The sequence below is a fragment of the Scardinius erythrophthalmus genome (assembly GCF_964197995.2).
Source record: "Scardinius erythrophthalmus genome assembly, chromosome: 8".
Classification (NCBI taxonomy): Eukaryota; Metazoa; Chordata; class Actinopteri; order Cypriniformes; family Leuciscidae; genus Scardinius; species Scardinius erythrophthalmus.
The window spans coordinates 11,447,054-11,462,231 of record NC_138228.1 but is presented as its reverse complement, the minus strand read 5'-3'; the positions used below and the strand labels follow the sequence as shown (position 1 = coordinate 11,462,231).

General features: G+C 37.8%; 2 protein-coding genes across 3 annotated transcripts; one reads left to right on the top strand and one right to left on the bottom strand.

The window, feature by feature from the left end:
* Positions 1-2,593: 2,593 nt before the first annotated feature.
* On the bottom strand, positions 2,594-9,379 carry kmt5b (lysine methyltransferase 5B). 2 transcript variants are annotated; one of them, XM_081373294.1, is made up of 10 exons: positions 9,272-9,379; positions 7,719-8,039; positions 7,457-7,604; positions 7,209-7,374; positions 5,717-5,826; positions 5,463-5,629; positions 5,332-5,351; positions 5,020-5,156; positions 4,123-4,322; positions 2,594-4,029 (listed from the first exon to the last, which is right to left on the bottom strand). In XM_081373294.1, exons 2-10 carry the CDS (start codon positions 7,870-7,872, stop codon positions 2,699-2,701), a joined length of 2,433 nt encoding a protein of 810 aa, XP_081229420.1. In that variant the 5' UTR covers positions 7,873-8,039; positions 9,272-9,379; the 3' UTR covers positions 2,594-2,698. The 2 variants fall into 2 exon arrangements, with proteins under 2 accessions (XP_081229420.1, XP_081229419.1); XM_081373293.1 differs by having other exon boundaries at positions 8,933-9,346.
* Positions 9,380-11,612: 2,233 nt separating this feature from the next.
* On the top strand, positions 11,613-14,802 carry LOC308694345 (uncharacterized protein). The gene is made up of 2 exons (XM_081371852.1): positions 11,613-12,029; positions 12,305-14,802. The coding sequence occupies exon 2, from the start codon at positions 12,380-12,382 to the stop codon at positions 13,502-13,504; it is 1,125 nt and encodes a 374-aa protein (XP_081227978.1). The 5' UTR covers positions 11,613-12,029; positions 12,305-12,379; the 3' UTR covers positions 13,505-14,802.
* Positions 14,803-15,178: the final 376 nt, after the last annotated feature.

Genomic DNA, 15,178 nt, shown 5'->3' with positions numbered 1-15,178 from the left:
GATCCTACAGTAGAGTTTGGAGAGCGGTCGTCTGTAGTCACATGACCTTGACGGGAAGGTATGAATCATGAACACAACATCTGATTGGAAACAAGACGACAGCTAAAACGGTAACTTGAGCATTCAAATTAAAGGGATAATTCACCCAAAAAATGAAAATTCTGTCGTCATTTACTCACCCTCAAGTTGTTCCAAACCTGTGTAAATTTCTTTCTTATGCTGTTCACAAAGGAAGATATTTTGAAGATTGTAACCAAACCGTTGTGGTGGGGCACCATTGACTTCCATAGTATGGGAAAAAAATAGCCTACTATGGAAGTCAATGGTGCCCCACAATTATTTGGTTAGAAACATTCTTCAATAGGCTATCTTCCTTTGTGTTCAGCAAAACAAAGAAACGTATACATGTTTAGAACAACGTGAGGTGAGCTATGTTGGATAAACATAGCAATTAAGATAAGACGGGGTCTTAAAAGGGTAGTTCAACCATCAGCTGTCATCAATTACTCACCCTCATGTCGTGAGTAAATATCTTTTAAAATATATTTCATGAAATCTGAGTGATTTCTGTTCCTCCATTAACAGCTACAACTTTGATACTTCTAAAAGAGATCGTAAATCTAATTAACTTATACGAACAGATTGAATTTACAGAATGACATGAGGGTAATTATTGAAAGAATTTTTATTTTTGGGTGAACTATTCCTTTAAGAAATAGTCTGACCAACTAGCAGTTAGTTAGGGGTAAACAGTCTTACTGTTTGGTATCAAATGAGGCCAATCAGTGTTTTAATGTAACTGACTTTAAAAAATGGATGAATAACTTGTAAGACGTCTTAGAAGTTTATGCAACCGCCCCCTGAATGTAAATCAGCAAGATGGAAATATAGCTTCAAGAAGCAATATGGGCCGTATGATTTTCTGACAAACTGTTCAAAAGTTATTAGCAAAAATTGCATTTTTTTCTCATGACCTGTATGTGGCGCTTTTCCCAAACTTGGCATGACCCCTCAGATCATGGTCCTGATGAAGCGTACCCATTTTCATTTCGATTGATCAAAGTTTGGCCGAGAGACAGCCTCTGAAACAATTTTGGTTCGACCATGTTAAGTTTGCGACATAACGTTTGAACAAAGAGGAATAAAACAAGTATGTTCTGTCATTTCTGTGCAGCTTGGTCCAGAGATCATCTGAGCCAATTTTCGTAAGAATTGAAAAAAATTTGAAGGAGTAGCGATCAACGAATAAACTGAATACTGTACTTTTCAAAATGGCCGCTACTGTAATGGTGTCTTAATGTAAGATGTTGAATGTGACCAGTATGAGGAGAAGTTGTTTCAATCTTCTAGTTAAGAGGGTTCAAACGTTATAACCATATGAAAAGTGATTTAATTGAATCATTTTCCTATGTGCCATTGATTCCCATTCGGGAAGAAGAAAACTAACAGTGGGCGGCTAGGCCCCCTAAATATGATCATATCGTACATCTAATAAATCTAATAATGACATAAGACAATAAAATATCTTGAAAATGAGTTTTATAGTTTTCAAGTACTTAAAACAGTTAAATAAAAACAAGTCCCAGAATATACAGAGTGAACAGTATGCCCCCAGATTATGTATACATCCTACATTGTTACTGTCATGATGCTTTTTAAGAGTCAGTTTGCAAGCTTGAGACCATAGGAGTTTTGTGATCATTAGGATAAGAAGCTCCTTTAAGCCCACAGATGGCAGACTTTTGACACTACAGAATGTAAAGTATATAATGAAAGAAAAGATAGGGGAAAAAAAGAAGGTACAAATAAAAATAGCCTAATATGGCAGCTGCCTACTTAGGGTCAACAATGGAAACACAAACAACAGCGTTGAATACCTTAGCATATTTTTTTTGTCCATTTTTATAATTTTTCGGCAGAGCACAAAATGCACACAAAGTCAATTAGATGTACTGAATACCACAATGAGCATGACTCAGAAAAACAGATTCTTGATTAATGACGTTTCAGTACAACTCATCTCTTGCGTACTTTTATCCGTAGGCACGCTTCTCTATGGACTTCCAAGGTCACACAAAAAGGGTCTGACATTCACAGAATAATTATTCAATAGTCCAATATCTTAATGGACCAGCACCAGGCCACCACAATGAGCACCACGGCCTTCCATGGCCAAAAAATCTGACACATGATAAAAAGGATTTTGATACAAAAAAAGCGGAGAGATCTGTATAAACTTGAGCTCCTCTGCACATTGTTTGCTCAACGATTCCCTTTAGCCAGATCAAGCTGAGGAGAGAGACAGACAGACAGACAGACACACACACACACGTGATTCTTGTGCATGGGAACACTGTTGTTGAAACATCAAGTGTCAACCTTTTGAGGTGAAACCATGCATACGTTTCCCAAGTGGATTAACGTCTTGCAAACAAAGCCGAGAGTTTTATGGAATAAAACAGTTAAGCCGGACAAAATGCAAACGAACATATGCACGTTATCAGACTTGGATAGAATTCATACATAACCTGTACACTTTCTACAATATTTATAATCATTGTGAGGAAAAAAAAGAAGTGCCATCACTAAAATGTAAAGAAAGATATTTTGCCATGATTTAATTGTACATTTTGCATTTTCTATTTAAATTACATATGTTCAAAATGAACATGATTGAGACAATGGATATTTACACAGCTTATGCATTGAGTCTGAGGGACTGATCTTCTCGTCGTCTGGAGGAAATGTCAATGTCTATGGAATCTTTGCCCACGATGAGACGCAGACGTTTTGCTGGTGGGAGCGGGATGAAATCATCCTCGTTATCAAAGTAGTCCTCTTCCTCGTCCTCAGAGGACAGCGATTCCACTTCCATGTTCTGACCTACCTGAGTGGCCGCCTTGTGATCCAAAACATCCCCCCCTTCTCGCTTCATGATGCCCAAGGTGACGTCCTCCGGGTATGCGCGATGCAGACCGGTGCCATCTTCCTCCCGCTTCAGCTGGATCTTGAGCTTGGTGGAGCTGCTGTGGGAGCCGTGGCTGTAGCCGTTGTTCAGTTTGGCCACGTACGAGCTGCTCCTGTCCTTCTCGTGCTCTTTGCTGAACTTGATGCTGATTTTGGAGGAGCTCGAAGAGTTGCTCTCTCTGGCCTCGTTCTTACTGCTGCTGCTGTCTCGACGCCGGCGTAGTGTTATCTTGGGGATGCCTGAGTTGTTCTGCAGAATCAGCTGAGCGTCGTAACGCGTGATCTGCCGCTTCTTCTTGCCCTTGCCTCGGCGAAGAGCCTTGCTGCTTTTAGCCGAGCCGTTGTAGTGCTGGTGGCGGTCCGGCAGGCCGAGCACTACCTTCCCGCAGTCTGCTACATCTGCAGCCCGCACCGCGTGCCGCAAGTCGGGCACGCCCTCCTGGAGGAAGGACTCGCCGTAGGAGCTGGCGTCTTCCTGCTTCACCGTCCTCCTGCGTCTAGGACACGTCCCTTTCTTAGGACAGCTGGTCTCCAAACTAGGGGTGTTCATCTGGTGCGCAGGCGTCAGAGGGATGAGCTCTCCAGGCTCGGACTTGAAGACTACACCCGGGCTAAACGGCTGACTCGATGCCTGCGTGCCGTCAGACCCCTGAGCACTGAGAGAGGTCCTCGTGGACCTACGAGTTCTGTAAGGGCAAAGTATGCTGTCCTTGCACAGGGAAGCACCCTTCGAAGAGCTCTGATTGTTTTCTGATGATCGTGCTACACTGCCTTTGCCTCCAGAGCTGCGTCTGTCCGCATCTCGTCTGGAGGGCTCCTTGAGATTCCCACTAGCGTTCACTCGACTAGAGGCTTTTGTCCATACGCCTCGACACCGTCGTCTTCCTTTAGACAAAGGCTGCGAGGGCTTTGACTTAAGTCTCTTTGGTAAACTTGAAATATTCGTTTGACTTCGTTTTGAGGATGAGGTAGAAGAAGGAGTGCTTGACAGAGTTTGCCTTGTTACAGCCTTTGCTTCTCCGTGCTTTTTGACACAGGACTGCGAAGTCCTCTTACGTAATGCTGGAGAAACATGAAAGGAAGAGAAGGAATCTGATGAGCATCAGCTCTAACAGCATTATTAGTATCAAACGTCTAGTATTACAGGTCTCTCACATGTTTGTACAGTGGTTGGTTCCTGAGAGTCTGCATCTGCATTGGAGCTGACTGACTGGCTGTCAGAGTTCCTGCAACTTTCCCCCAGCTTCTTTAGTCTGTTCAGACGCTTGTCTGTCTCTCTGAGGCCGTACTTACTATTGATCACCGGAGTCTCCACAGGCAACCCTGCTTTCGACTTAAAAGCTCCAGTGCCACGTCTAAAAGAAAAATCTTATTGTTAAACATTACATTTAATAAATAGATATTTGGAGCAAATATACATAAGGAAATAGTAAAATATCACATATTAATTGTATTGTTAAAAGCTAAATAAACTATTTTAATATTAAATACTACATTAAGTATTAATATTAAAAGCAAATAAACAATTATAAAAAACAAACATTTAATGTTTAAATATTACATTTAATATTTGTATGTATACATTAATATTGATATTACATTTTATTTCCATTAAATAAATGTTTAAAGTAATATTTAAATATTAATATTCAAGTATTTAGAAAGAACATGTATAAACAAATAGTAAAATATTAATTAATATATGAATATTATTAATATTTACATACTATATTATTTAATCCAAATATTAATAATATAATAATTTAATATTACTATTTAATAAAGCTTGTCCATCACCAAAGTCCAAAAATGACAAAGAAAAAAAAACAAAAAACCTTTATTGAATTGAACTGAATAAACATTTAAATGTTAATATTTAAATATTTGGAGAAAGAATATAATGTTTAAACTACTGAACTAAGCATTATTTCAACAGAACTCAATTCAATTCTAACAGTTTATAGAATATAATCAAAACACAAGATAAAATGCTGTTATAGTCATCCATTCCTAACTACTGTACTAAAAGAGATGTGAGAAAGCACATGAGACCTTTCACAAGTATAGCATTCACAGAATTCATTGTTTTCTCCAAAGAATCCATCTCCATAGTAACAGGAGATCTCTTCCCCTGGTTCAATGTCCCGCAGAACCTTCACACAGGCGGTATCTCGGCCTGTTGACACAAACTGTGACAAACACACACATCAGAAAAACGTCATTTTCTCCTTTATCGGTTAATCTTCAAGTTAGTCTTCATTTTTGAGCCCAGACACAAACTGCAACAAACACCGTACATCAGCAAAATGTATCGGTTAATCCAAGCTAGGCTTCATTTTTGAGTCCAGCCTCATTTGTACTTACCTTGCAGTTTGGCCGGCAATCTGTAAAAACAATTAAAAAACACACCTTAAATTTCCTACAAAAAGTCACCGTAGTATAATTTTATAATTTATCGATCATGGGTGACTGTTCAAAATCCAGAAGACAAATACCGTGGTTAATAAAAGCCGCAGGTCCCAGCCAGAGTTGCGCGCAGTTTTTGCGTGTAGAGTACATGACACTGAAATCATTCTCTCCGTGTCGAAGCAACATCCTCTCTTCACTGGGAGACAACTCAGCAATGCAGCCCACAAGATGCTCGATTTTATCATTCCTTTTCCTGTAATGTGCACAGTGGTACGAAAATATGATGAAAACTAGCAGCAAATTAAGTTGATGATCTGATTATATAAAAACGCTAACTCACCAATCTTTTGTTGCTACAATTTTTGCTCCGTTTTGCTCAGAGGAGTAGCGATTGCAAGGAAGGATCTCAAAGCCACTGTCTGAAGCAAACATGCGCAGGTAAACAAACACCTGTGGTATAATATGAGAGAAAAAAAAATTGTAAACATTTCATAAATATTTAAACAGCTTTAAATGTATAGCTTTAAATGTTTAGATATTACATTTTATAATAAAAAGCATTGAATGTAATTAAGTATTTGGAGCAAAAATGTGCACACAAATAGTAAAATATTTAATAATAATAATGTCATGTATATTACTATATATTAAAATATTAATATTTAAACCGGATTAAAATGTTTGAAAAATAAAATTAAATGTTAATATTCATTTGATCAAATATTAAGCAAACAAGCTTTTCATTTAGTGTTGTCACAATACTGGAATTTCCAACTTCGATACGATACCATAAAAAATATCAATGTTCGATACCATGGGGAAAACCACCATGTAGACCGCCATACAGATAATTTATCTTTGATAAATTTGCGTAATTTTTTTGTAATATCTTACTCACAGAACAGGGAGGCTTTATTTGAACCGTTGAACTACATTTACAAAAAAAGACAAGTAAACAGTCAGTAATAAAATAAGAACAAATAAGCAAATAATAGCACAAATAAATACAATACAATAAAGAGGCAAATGAAAAACATGGCTTTAAGTTTTTCAGGTGGGTCTATCAGTAGTATTCAAGTAAGAAATACTACAGAAATGAGAGTAATCAAATGTAAAATAACTAGATATTTTTTATTGTAAAAATTAAATACAGATTAATGCTTACAATTTAAGTTAAAAAAGTTATTTTGACTAACTTGACAGACATCAGCGGGTTTATTAGGCTGCTGTCACTTTAAGAGCTTATGCACAGATCTAATATACTGGTACATAACATGAATTTCTTCAACTACTTACTGTTATAATACTCAGCAAGTCAGGCATTTTGACAATTTTGTATGTGTTTATAAGCGCAATAAGCCACGGAAAGTAAGTAAATTTGGTTCTCGCGAGCTGGGAAGCGGCTTTATGAGAGTGCCACTTATATAGATCAGTGGTGCACGTGCTTTTGGTGTGAGTGTGAAACCTGCAGGAATGAGTAAGATTATGACCAATACAAGCACTCTTCAACGGGAGTGAATGAGACGAGTGAGTGAGAGGAACTTTTTCGAGTGTGTGTCAAACTTTCAATTCGCCGTCGGAGAGAAGAACAAACGAGCAGCTGGTATCGGTGTATCAGAGTATTGGAACCATTTCCGATATTTCAGTTTCGATACAGCGATATTTTTGACAACACTAATTGCATTTAATATTATATGTATAAACAATTTAAATGGTCTATACATATTAATATTATAAACCCGCCGGGGCATGAGAGGGAAAAAATATTGTTAAATGATCATCAACATGTAGTGTAAATCATGAATCGAGATCTTTCCAAATATATGATTTACATGTGCTTTGAAGAGCTTCTCCTGGGACTTGGTCTTGTTGAGGAAATGATGTCTCGTCCAATCGCCAGAGGTCAGAGCCTGAAAAGCTTTCTCCAGGTTGTCATGCTTCTTAAAACGCTCAATGATCTCCCTCAGCTCCCCTTGCCGACCTTTGATTGGCCGAAACCTAAAAAGGAGCATCACATCAACATGAAAGACAAGCTTAATGACTGCAGACCCTGAAAATGTACCTAGCTACAAACACAAACCTGGTGTTCATCTTGTGGGTCTGGAAGCCAAGGTAAGGATCCAGGATCAAACTAGTGCTCAGATCATCATATTCACACAGCTCCTTGGCAGTCATTCCCGATGAGGGGACATGGCGCCTTTCTGCCTCCGGGGGCGCCCCACCACAACCTGTTTGAATATTTGGCATTAATAACCATCAAGGACAGGATTAAGATGATGCATTAGTAGTTAAATGAGTTGGAAAAAACAAGTAATCTGTGTGATGGCTTGCAAGGAACTTACGTCGACTGCATCTTCTGCCACTCGGGGAGCCCTTGCTTTGACGAAGATGGGATCTCTGTGTGTTTTGCAGCCTGGACTTGCTTACGGGCTGATTACTGGAGAACTTGCTGCCATGTCTCCTGCCATTCAGCACCATGTTCTTGGATTCTCCCATCTACTTCATACCAGCTGGCTTTCTGGAGAAGGCGCATTGAGCTTCTGTGTGCTTGTGAGAAACCATTCAACAAGGAGACAGCAGAAACTATTGGGCTGAAGCCTGATCTGTTGTCTTATCTGCCAGGGTACTCCAAATCAAACTAGTTTCTTCAGATGTTACTTCACCTAGATCAAATAACAGATTATTAATATAATATGCTTATTAACAGATTAATTTATTTGTATTTTTTTTGTATAAGTTAGTATTTGTCAGTCAAACATAATTACAAGACAAATAGTAGTGGTTGCTTTCATGATCAGCATGCAGTTCATTAAAAAGTCTGAAGTGTGTGAGAAATTGATTACTTTTCAAATATTCTTTAGTATAGAGCGCCACCCCCTGGCTGCAGTTGGAAATAACAAAAGCTGCCTTCAATTAAACTACAAATCTAGAATTCACAATTGCGATAGTCTTGCAAATACTGTCACATCGACCAATGATTCATATAATTAATTGTTTGCCAATAATTTAGTTGATAACTTATATCAGTACACTTCTCTGCTGTGGCTAAAACACTCCAATGTAAGCGTCGGTGTATTTAAATCCCAACACAAACCACATTGACACGCCGATTGAAGTTTATACCCCAAAATACTGCTATAGTGAACCGAAACGCAAGGTTGAGGGTAATATAATGACTCAAAGTGTTAAATCGCTTTATGTGCGACTAAACCCCGTACATTGACGGTGAACGTAAACATTCGATGAATGCTAACTAGCTTAGCAACGAGCTAACCAAACAATGAGACTTGCCAAACCGACAGGGCAAACATATCTATAACAGAGTCCCTGGCGGAAATTCCAGTACAGTAATAATCGAAATAAGAGCATGATTATGCCCCGTAAGTTTTATTCCAGTGGATTTTTTTTTTGAGATGTTGACTTTAAACGATAATAATAGGAGTATCACACTGGGCCTAATGTGTAGCTAACTGCGAGATTGCTAGGCGACACCCGGAAAAGCCCTGAGCAGGAGTGATCTCGGTTACCATATACACGCAGTACTTTAAATACTCACGGTTTTCCCCTTCTGCGTCAAAGCGTGTCCATCACCAAAGTCCAATGCAATCCAAAAATGACATATTGCCGAAAGATTGTCCGAAATTTTTGCATTAAAATTCAAGATGGCGGCCGTTTCCAGATCAACAGAGACGACAGGACAACCGAGCCGCCTCAGAAAGAAATAGACCCAAAATGTTTGAATTCTCGGCCCAACTTTGACGCTCACTGCTTCTTTCTACCTCCCAAACTGTCCATATAATACTGTCGCACAAAGAAAATGTGGCTAGATGTTGATCAAGAGCTATAAACGCCTCGACAAACTCAGATGTATACAAAGACAGCGTTGTTGTTGTACCCCTTTAAATGTGCACTTGCGGCTCGATCAGTGCGCTTGTGTTTCCGTAGAGCAGCAACAGCATCCCACCGCACCATAGCCTCTCACAAATTCACACTTTTCTGCTCTAACTTTTCATCTCGCAACCCCTAGAATTAATCATTTGTGCAATTATATGAAATAGTGAAAAACAAAGTATTCTTGTGCACATTGGCAAGAAAAAATATAACTGCAGGCTATAATTATAATCGTTAAGAAAATGTAAAGTGTCTCTCATTATGTTTTGTATTGTAAACTTTTCTGAAATATGTAAACATGTATATATATTGTATAGGTCACTTCCATTATCTTTGTTTAAACAAATACATGTATGTAGATACACTACTTTTTAGCAGCCTAGTGAAAATATGGTCTATTGCTTGTGTGTTGACGTTTTGATGAGTTGGACACCTTATTTTATTGATTGAAATATGAACACTAAAGAATAATAAAGAGAGCCAGACAAAATAAAACTACAAATAGACCACACATTAAAAGAAACAAAACAATTAAAAACACCATTGCACATGCAACATAGGCGACATTGGTAGGCTACATTGATATCATTATTGTGTAGAGTTAAGCCAGGTAACACAGAAAACAGACTGTTTGGATCAGATTCCTTCAAAAATCCTACAAAGTTGTTCAGGTTTTCATATGTGAGCTTTCAAGAGCCAAACAATAAGACAACGTTTTTTAAAAATGGGTCTGCGTTTTCTACAGTTTTGCTTGTAATAAACAGGTTCAACATTTTCAATTTGCAGGAAATATTGAGTATGCAAAATTATTTGGTTTTAAAATACTTGTAATCAGACTATACTTTATTTATTGATTACATGATAACATGTTATTCTCACAATGGCAGACAAATATTCATAATTCATTGATTATCACTACTACTTTTTTATCTTTAAAAATGTCCTTTCTAAAAACACCTACTGCTTGGATACATTCAGAAGGTCTTCCAGGTGTGTGGAACTAAACACACAGACCAGAACATGTGAGCATATCGCTGAAAACTGAGACCCACACAGCATATGATCACTGGATTTACAGAAATCATTTGACTTCTAACATGTGTTTCCTCACACTTTGCACATTGCATATCTAATCAACTCCTGATTCACACATTATTCATTATTTGAATTATCACTCAGTTTCAGTGAGTTATTTACCCATGCATTAATGTCTTTGGAAGGCTTTTGTCTTTCAAACACATTAAAATGTACAAATTCACATCATTTCATTTTTACATGCAATGCAAGGATTCCCCAACTTTTTTGTCAGCTGAAATGTCTTTGACCTAATATATTTATTTAAGTACCCCCTGAGATTTTAACGTGTAAGTTAGGTCAATAATAAAATTAAGACAATAAAAAAAAAAAAAAAAGTTCATGATTCTCTGATGTCGGTTAATGGTCACATGCATGCAGGCGAACAAATAAAATATTTTTTTTTTGTATTTTTATTTAAATAAAAAAAGTATGATTTAATTAGGCTACTTCATAGCTTTTCAGGTATGGTGGATGTAGCCTATATCTGAAAAAGCCTACTTAAGATGCCAGCGATGTCTAATTAGAAAACAAAACACTATTAATAAAATGTATGATCCGGATCACAAAACCGGTCTAAACGATTTCTTTCATAAATCAAATTGAAAAGTAAGTGTAGTCAGAAATGTAAACAAATACAACTTGAGCAAAAATGTATTAAACAGTTGGAGTTAATTCTGGATAATTGGGGCATTTCTAAAGTGATCTTAATGTCAAAATGTGTCCCATTACCTGAATTCACCTCTACATGTGGCGTTATTAGAATGTTATATTACAGGGCTGAGGGCTCACATATAGACACTGAGTCTAATTGCTTTCTTATTATGTGAATTAAAAATAGTATTAATATATTTTGAATTTCTTTATTAGAATATCTTGAGCACGCCGAGAACGGAATGACGTAAAAGAACAGATGGAATGGCTTTTTAAAACCTGTTCGAAAAAACCGATTCGCCGAAATGAGTCATACTTTCTATGATGTATCATAACGTTGCCAGATACACGCTGTAAAATATGTTTCTGACATGATTCTTTTATTAATTAACGTTATATCGATCAGCGTGAGATATTAAAAAGTAGTGATGGAGAAATGTGACGAAACGATACCGCTATCGACGCTTTATGCGGAAACTCATGACAACAGAAGTCGAAAAGCATGTTGAGCCTGTCCTCAAGTCAGTTCTTTCAATCTAAATCCTGTTTTAACTGTATTTGGAGAACATTTTCAGAGCTGTTCCCGGATCAGCCATAAACACTCAAGGCTGTAGCACGCACATTGATGATGTCACTCGCCGAGAACAACAACAGCCCCTCAAAGGGATTCTCAGCACAGCTTAGCTTCTTAGTTTGCTCTAAAGTGCTGACTAATTCTCACTAATTAAAGCGTTCTTTTTAAATTAAGAGCTCAGTCAGACTGACACGATAGTTTGAGTCACATTTTTCTATTGAGCGAACGAACAGTTTTGTTTTACATCTATCGCTAAAATATGTCAGGCCGCAGTGACAGGCTAACAACGCGCTACTAGCGGTCTATAAAACTATTTTGCAAAAAATAGTTTGGTAAAAAAAAAAAAAAAAATTTTACATGCCTTATTTCGTCCAAAAGCTTAGCAAAAACAGCAATGTGCTGAGTTGTCTTTGCGATTAATATTAACTTTACATCTCAGGAATGTGCTAGTATGTCAAAGGTAAGTTATCACTAGCTTAAGTGTTTCCACATATGTTTATTAATTTAATTTAAAATATATAAATCGTAAAGATCCTCCTTACTTGATGCACATTAGAAATTACATTTTGTTTTGATTCGTGAACGATTTCTTTCACGAATCGAACTGAAAAAATGACTGTGGTGTTAGAGATAACCGAGTAAGTCAGAATTGATCTTTGGATAAAAATTGCAGACAGTGTTTTATGCATTTACTTTTGAGATGCACATTATAAATGACATTTTGTTTTCTGTTAGGTGCAGTCAAACGTCTCTCAGTGAGAGAGCAAGACAAAAGGATGATTTTGAAGATTTAACCAAGCACTGACAAACATGCCTCAACGGAAGAGAGCCCTTGTTCCCATTAATACAAGGAGAAGGGTTAAAGGTGAGGAAGATTACTTCCCTTTCAACTCCCTACCCATGGAATGCCAGCTCCATGTGCTCTCATTCCTCAGTGAGGTGGACAAGTGCAACTCTGCCCTTGTGTGTGCTAGCTGGAGTTGCTTAGTGCGCTCCGGGAAGCTCTGGAGAGTTGCAGACTATTCTCGCCGTGGGGTGTTTCATCTGGGCCAGGAGGGTCTGCTAGTTTCCAACAGAGAGTTTGAGCGCTGGAAAGCTTGGGTTCACCATTACACCCATCATCTTATATCCCGTGGGGCTAGTTTGCTCACTCTGAAGGCCAGTTTTGATCTAGGGGACCTGTGCAATAAATGGGGAGAGCTCCTGTCACACCTTCTAGAGAACGTGCATTGCCGGGATCTCAGTCATTTAGATTTGAACTGGACATTTACGCTGCTGGAGCCCCTCGACCTTCGTGTTCACACCAGTTCTAGCTCTCATCAAGACAATATTACCAAGATGGACCAGGTCAATAACTTCCAGATTCTCCTGACCAGACTCGTCCACAGCTGTCCCAGAATAACCAAAATGCGGCTGCACTTCGACTGGTCCGAAACGTCAGTTACGCTGATCACTCAGTTTCAACACCTTCGTATCTTAGAACTGAAGTACTTTTGGGTATTCAAAGGGGTCAGCCCGAACACTTTACAGACACTGACGAAATCGCTCCCTAATCTAAAGTCCCTTACGCTCCATGTTCTTGTACCTCTGCGGAATTTAGGCATCTCGTACACCCTTGAATCCCTTTCGCTTGAGTTCTTGGATGTGTCGCCCAGTCGCGGTCTGGTCTTCTCCTGCCTAAACCTTCCAGCGCTGCGAGAGCTGCGGGCGAAGAAGATCGTTCGGGGCATTACTCTGGACCGCAGGACTCGACTACAGATACAGAGCCGATGGCCCTGCTTGTATCAGGTCTTGCGTGAAGGAACGCCCAAGCTTCAGGCCCTTAACAATGAAAGACTCCTTCCCAACTGGAAAGAGCAAAGTTACAGAGAGCTGACGTCAATCCTCCAGCAGTCTTGCTATTGCCTTCAGCATTTAGACAGTTGGCTCTGGTGAAGTTGCAACTTAAAACAATCACGGCCACATCCGGAAGAAAAACATTAGATGGACCAAAAATATAATTAGATAACACAATTCTGATCCTCTCTAATGAAAATTATTTAATGCCGTAATTTAATTATACATCAGCCACACCTTGCTAGCAAGTAACTGGATTCAATTTCAATATATGTGCATTTTATTAACCTTACAATTATGCCCAAAAAGAGTTTTGACTTGTGCTATGAAGGTTTATGATCCAGTGCATTTTTAGGAGCTTACGTGAAGTCAGGAAAATTGTTCTATTGTGCAAAAAGTAGGATAAAGCAGATTGCAGCAACTTACTTTGACATGAACTCTTAATTCCTTAAAACATTTCATTCCTTGTGTGTTTCAGTAGGAATCATTAAAAATAGAGGGCTTTTTGCCTTTATTTGTGTGAATCTATGTCCTGAACTAGATTTTACTTCAGTGTTTCCAGCAATCTGTGACCAAAAGTTACGACATTCCTGATAATCTATATTTCAGACAACTTTTTCCTCTTCTGACAATTTAATTTTAATCTCACTTTCCTAAACTGGAATTGAAATAGATTGATTTTATTTTAGTTCGAGCCTGTTATTGAGTGTTTTTAAGGATTTTCACATGAGTGAAAATGTATTGTGTTGCATCCTAGAGTTTATCCATATTTGGGGCAAATGTCTTGCATAATACAATTAAAAGCACAATCTTGAGTTTAGGGCTTTCTAAAGAGGTAATGAGTAAAACTTGAACTGCTTAGACATTCTTTACATGATGAGGTATTAGCTGACCAATGAATGGACATGTATTGATTAAGATCAGATCAGCATTCATGCTAAGCATTAACAATAATGTGCCTTTAATGAAGTTTTTCTTCCATGGAGTTTTGCTTTGATTTTATGGAATGAAAATATCGCCTTTAGCCTAAAAACTAATAGATAACTCATGTAATGTATGTCATGTGCAATGAAGTTCTGTCCATTTTCCCTCCATTGTAAACAGCCAGTGGATGAAATGTGATTTGTGTGCAGTACTTTGTTCTCATCCACAGGATGGCACCACCATACCCTTTTCTTTTCGGTGCAGTGATAAATTAATTCTGTGTACTGGCTGGAACTCAAACAGCTACAATAAATTGATCGATTTTACTAAATAACATTTGTGCTGTTTTGATTGTTTGCAAATGGTTCACTGTAGCTTTCAGTTATACTTCCTGTTAATGTAAGTAAGCAAGTACATTTTATTTATATAGCACACTTAAACATAGCAAAGCTATCCAAAGTGCTGAACAGAGTAAAGAAAAATAAAATAAAAACAGAGTAAAACGGGAGTATGATAATATTAAAATGCCAGGGAGTAGAGATACGTTTTCAATTTTTATTTAAAAATAAATAGCGGCTGACCAGAGGCAATTGGTTCCATAGACGAGGGGCGGCAACATTTTACGTTTTTATACATTTTTTTAATTTTATTTATCGTTTTATGATCATTTTATATCATTATTTGCCAGACACAAACAAATAAGATTTTATAATTTGAATTTAAAAGCAATCTAAATAGATATTTAAAGTATTTTTAAAGAGTTTAAAGACAGTTTTTAAAGACAGTTTTTTATCTATCCATCCATCCATCCATCCATCTAGATCTAAAAAGTAGATTCATATCTGCAGA

Coding starts and splice junctions, on each gene's coding strand:
- LOC308694345 (XM_081371852.1), top strand. CDS start 12,380: ATGCCTCAACGGAAGAGAGCCCTTGTTCCCATTAATACAAGGAGAAGG.
- kmt5b (XM_081373294.1), bottom strand. CDS start 7,872: ATGGGAGAATCCAAGAACATGGTGCTGAATGGCAGGAGACATGGCAGC. Junction 7,605..7,718: donor TGGCAGAAGATGCAGTCGAC/GTAAGTTCCTTG, acceptor ATATTCAAACAG/GTTGTGGTGGGGCGCCCCCG. Junction 5,630..5,716: donor ATTGTAGCAACAAAAGATTG/GTGAGTTAGCGT, acceptor TGCACATTACAG/GAAAAGGAATGATAAAATCG.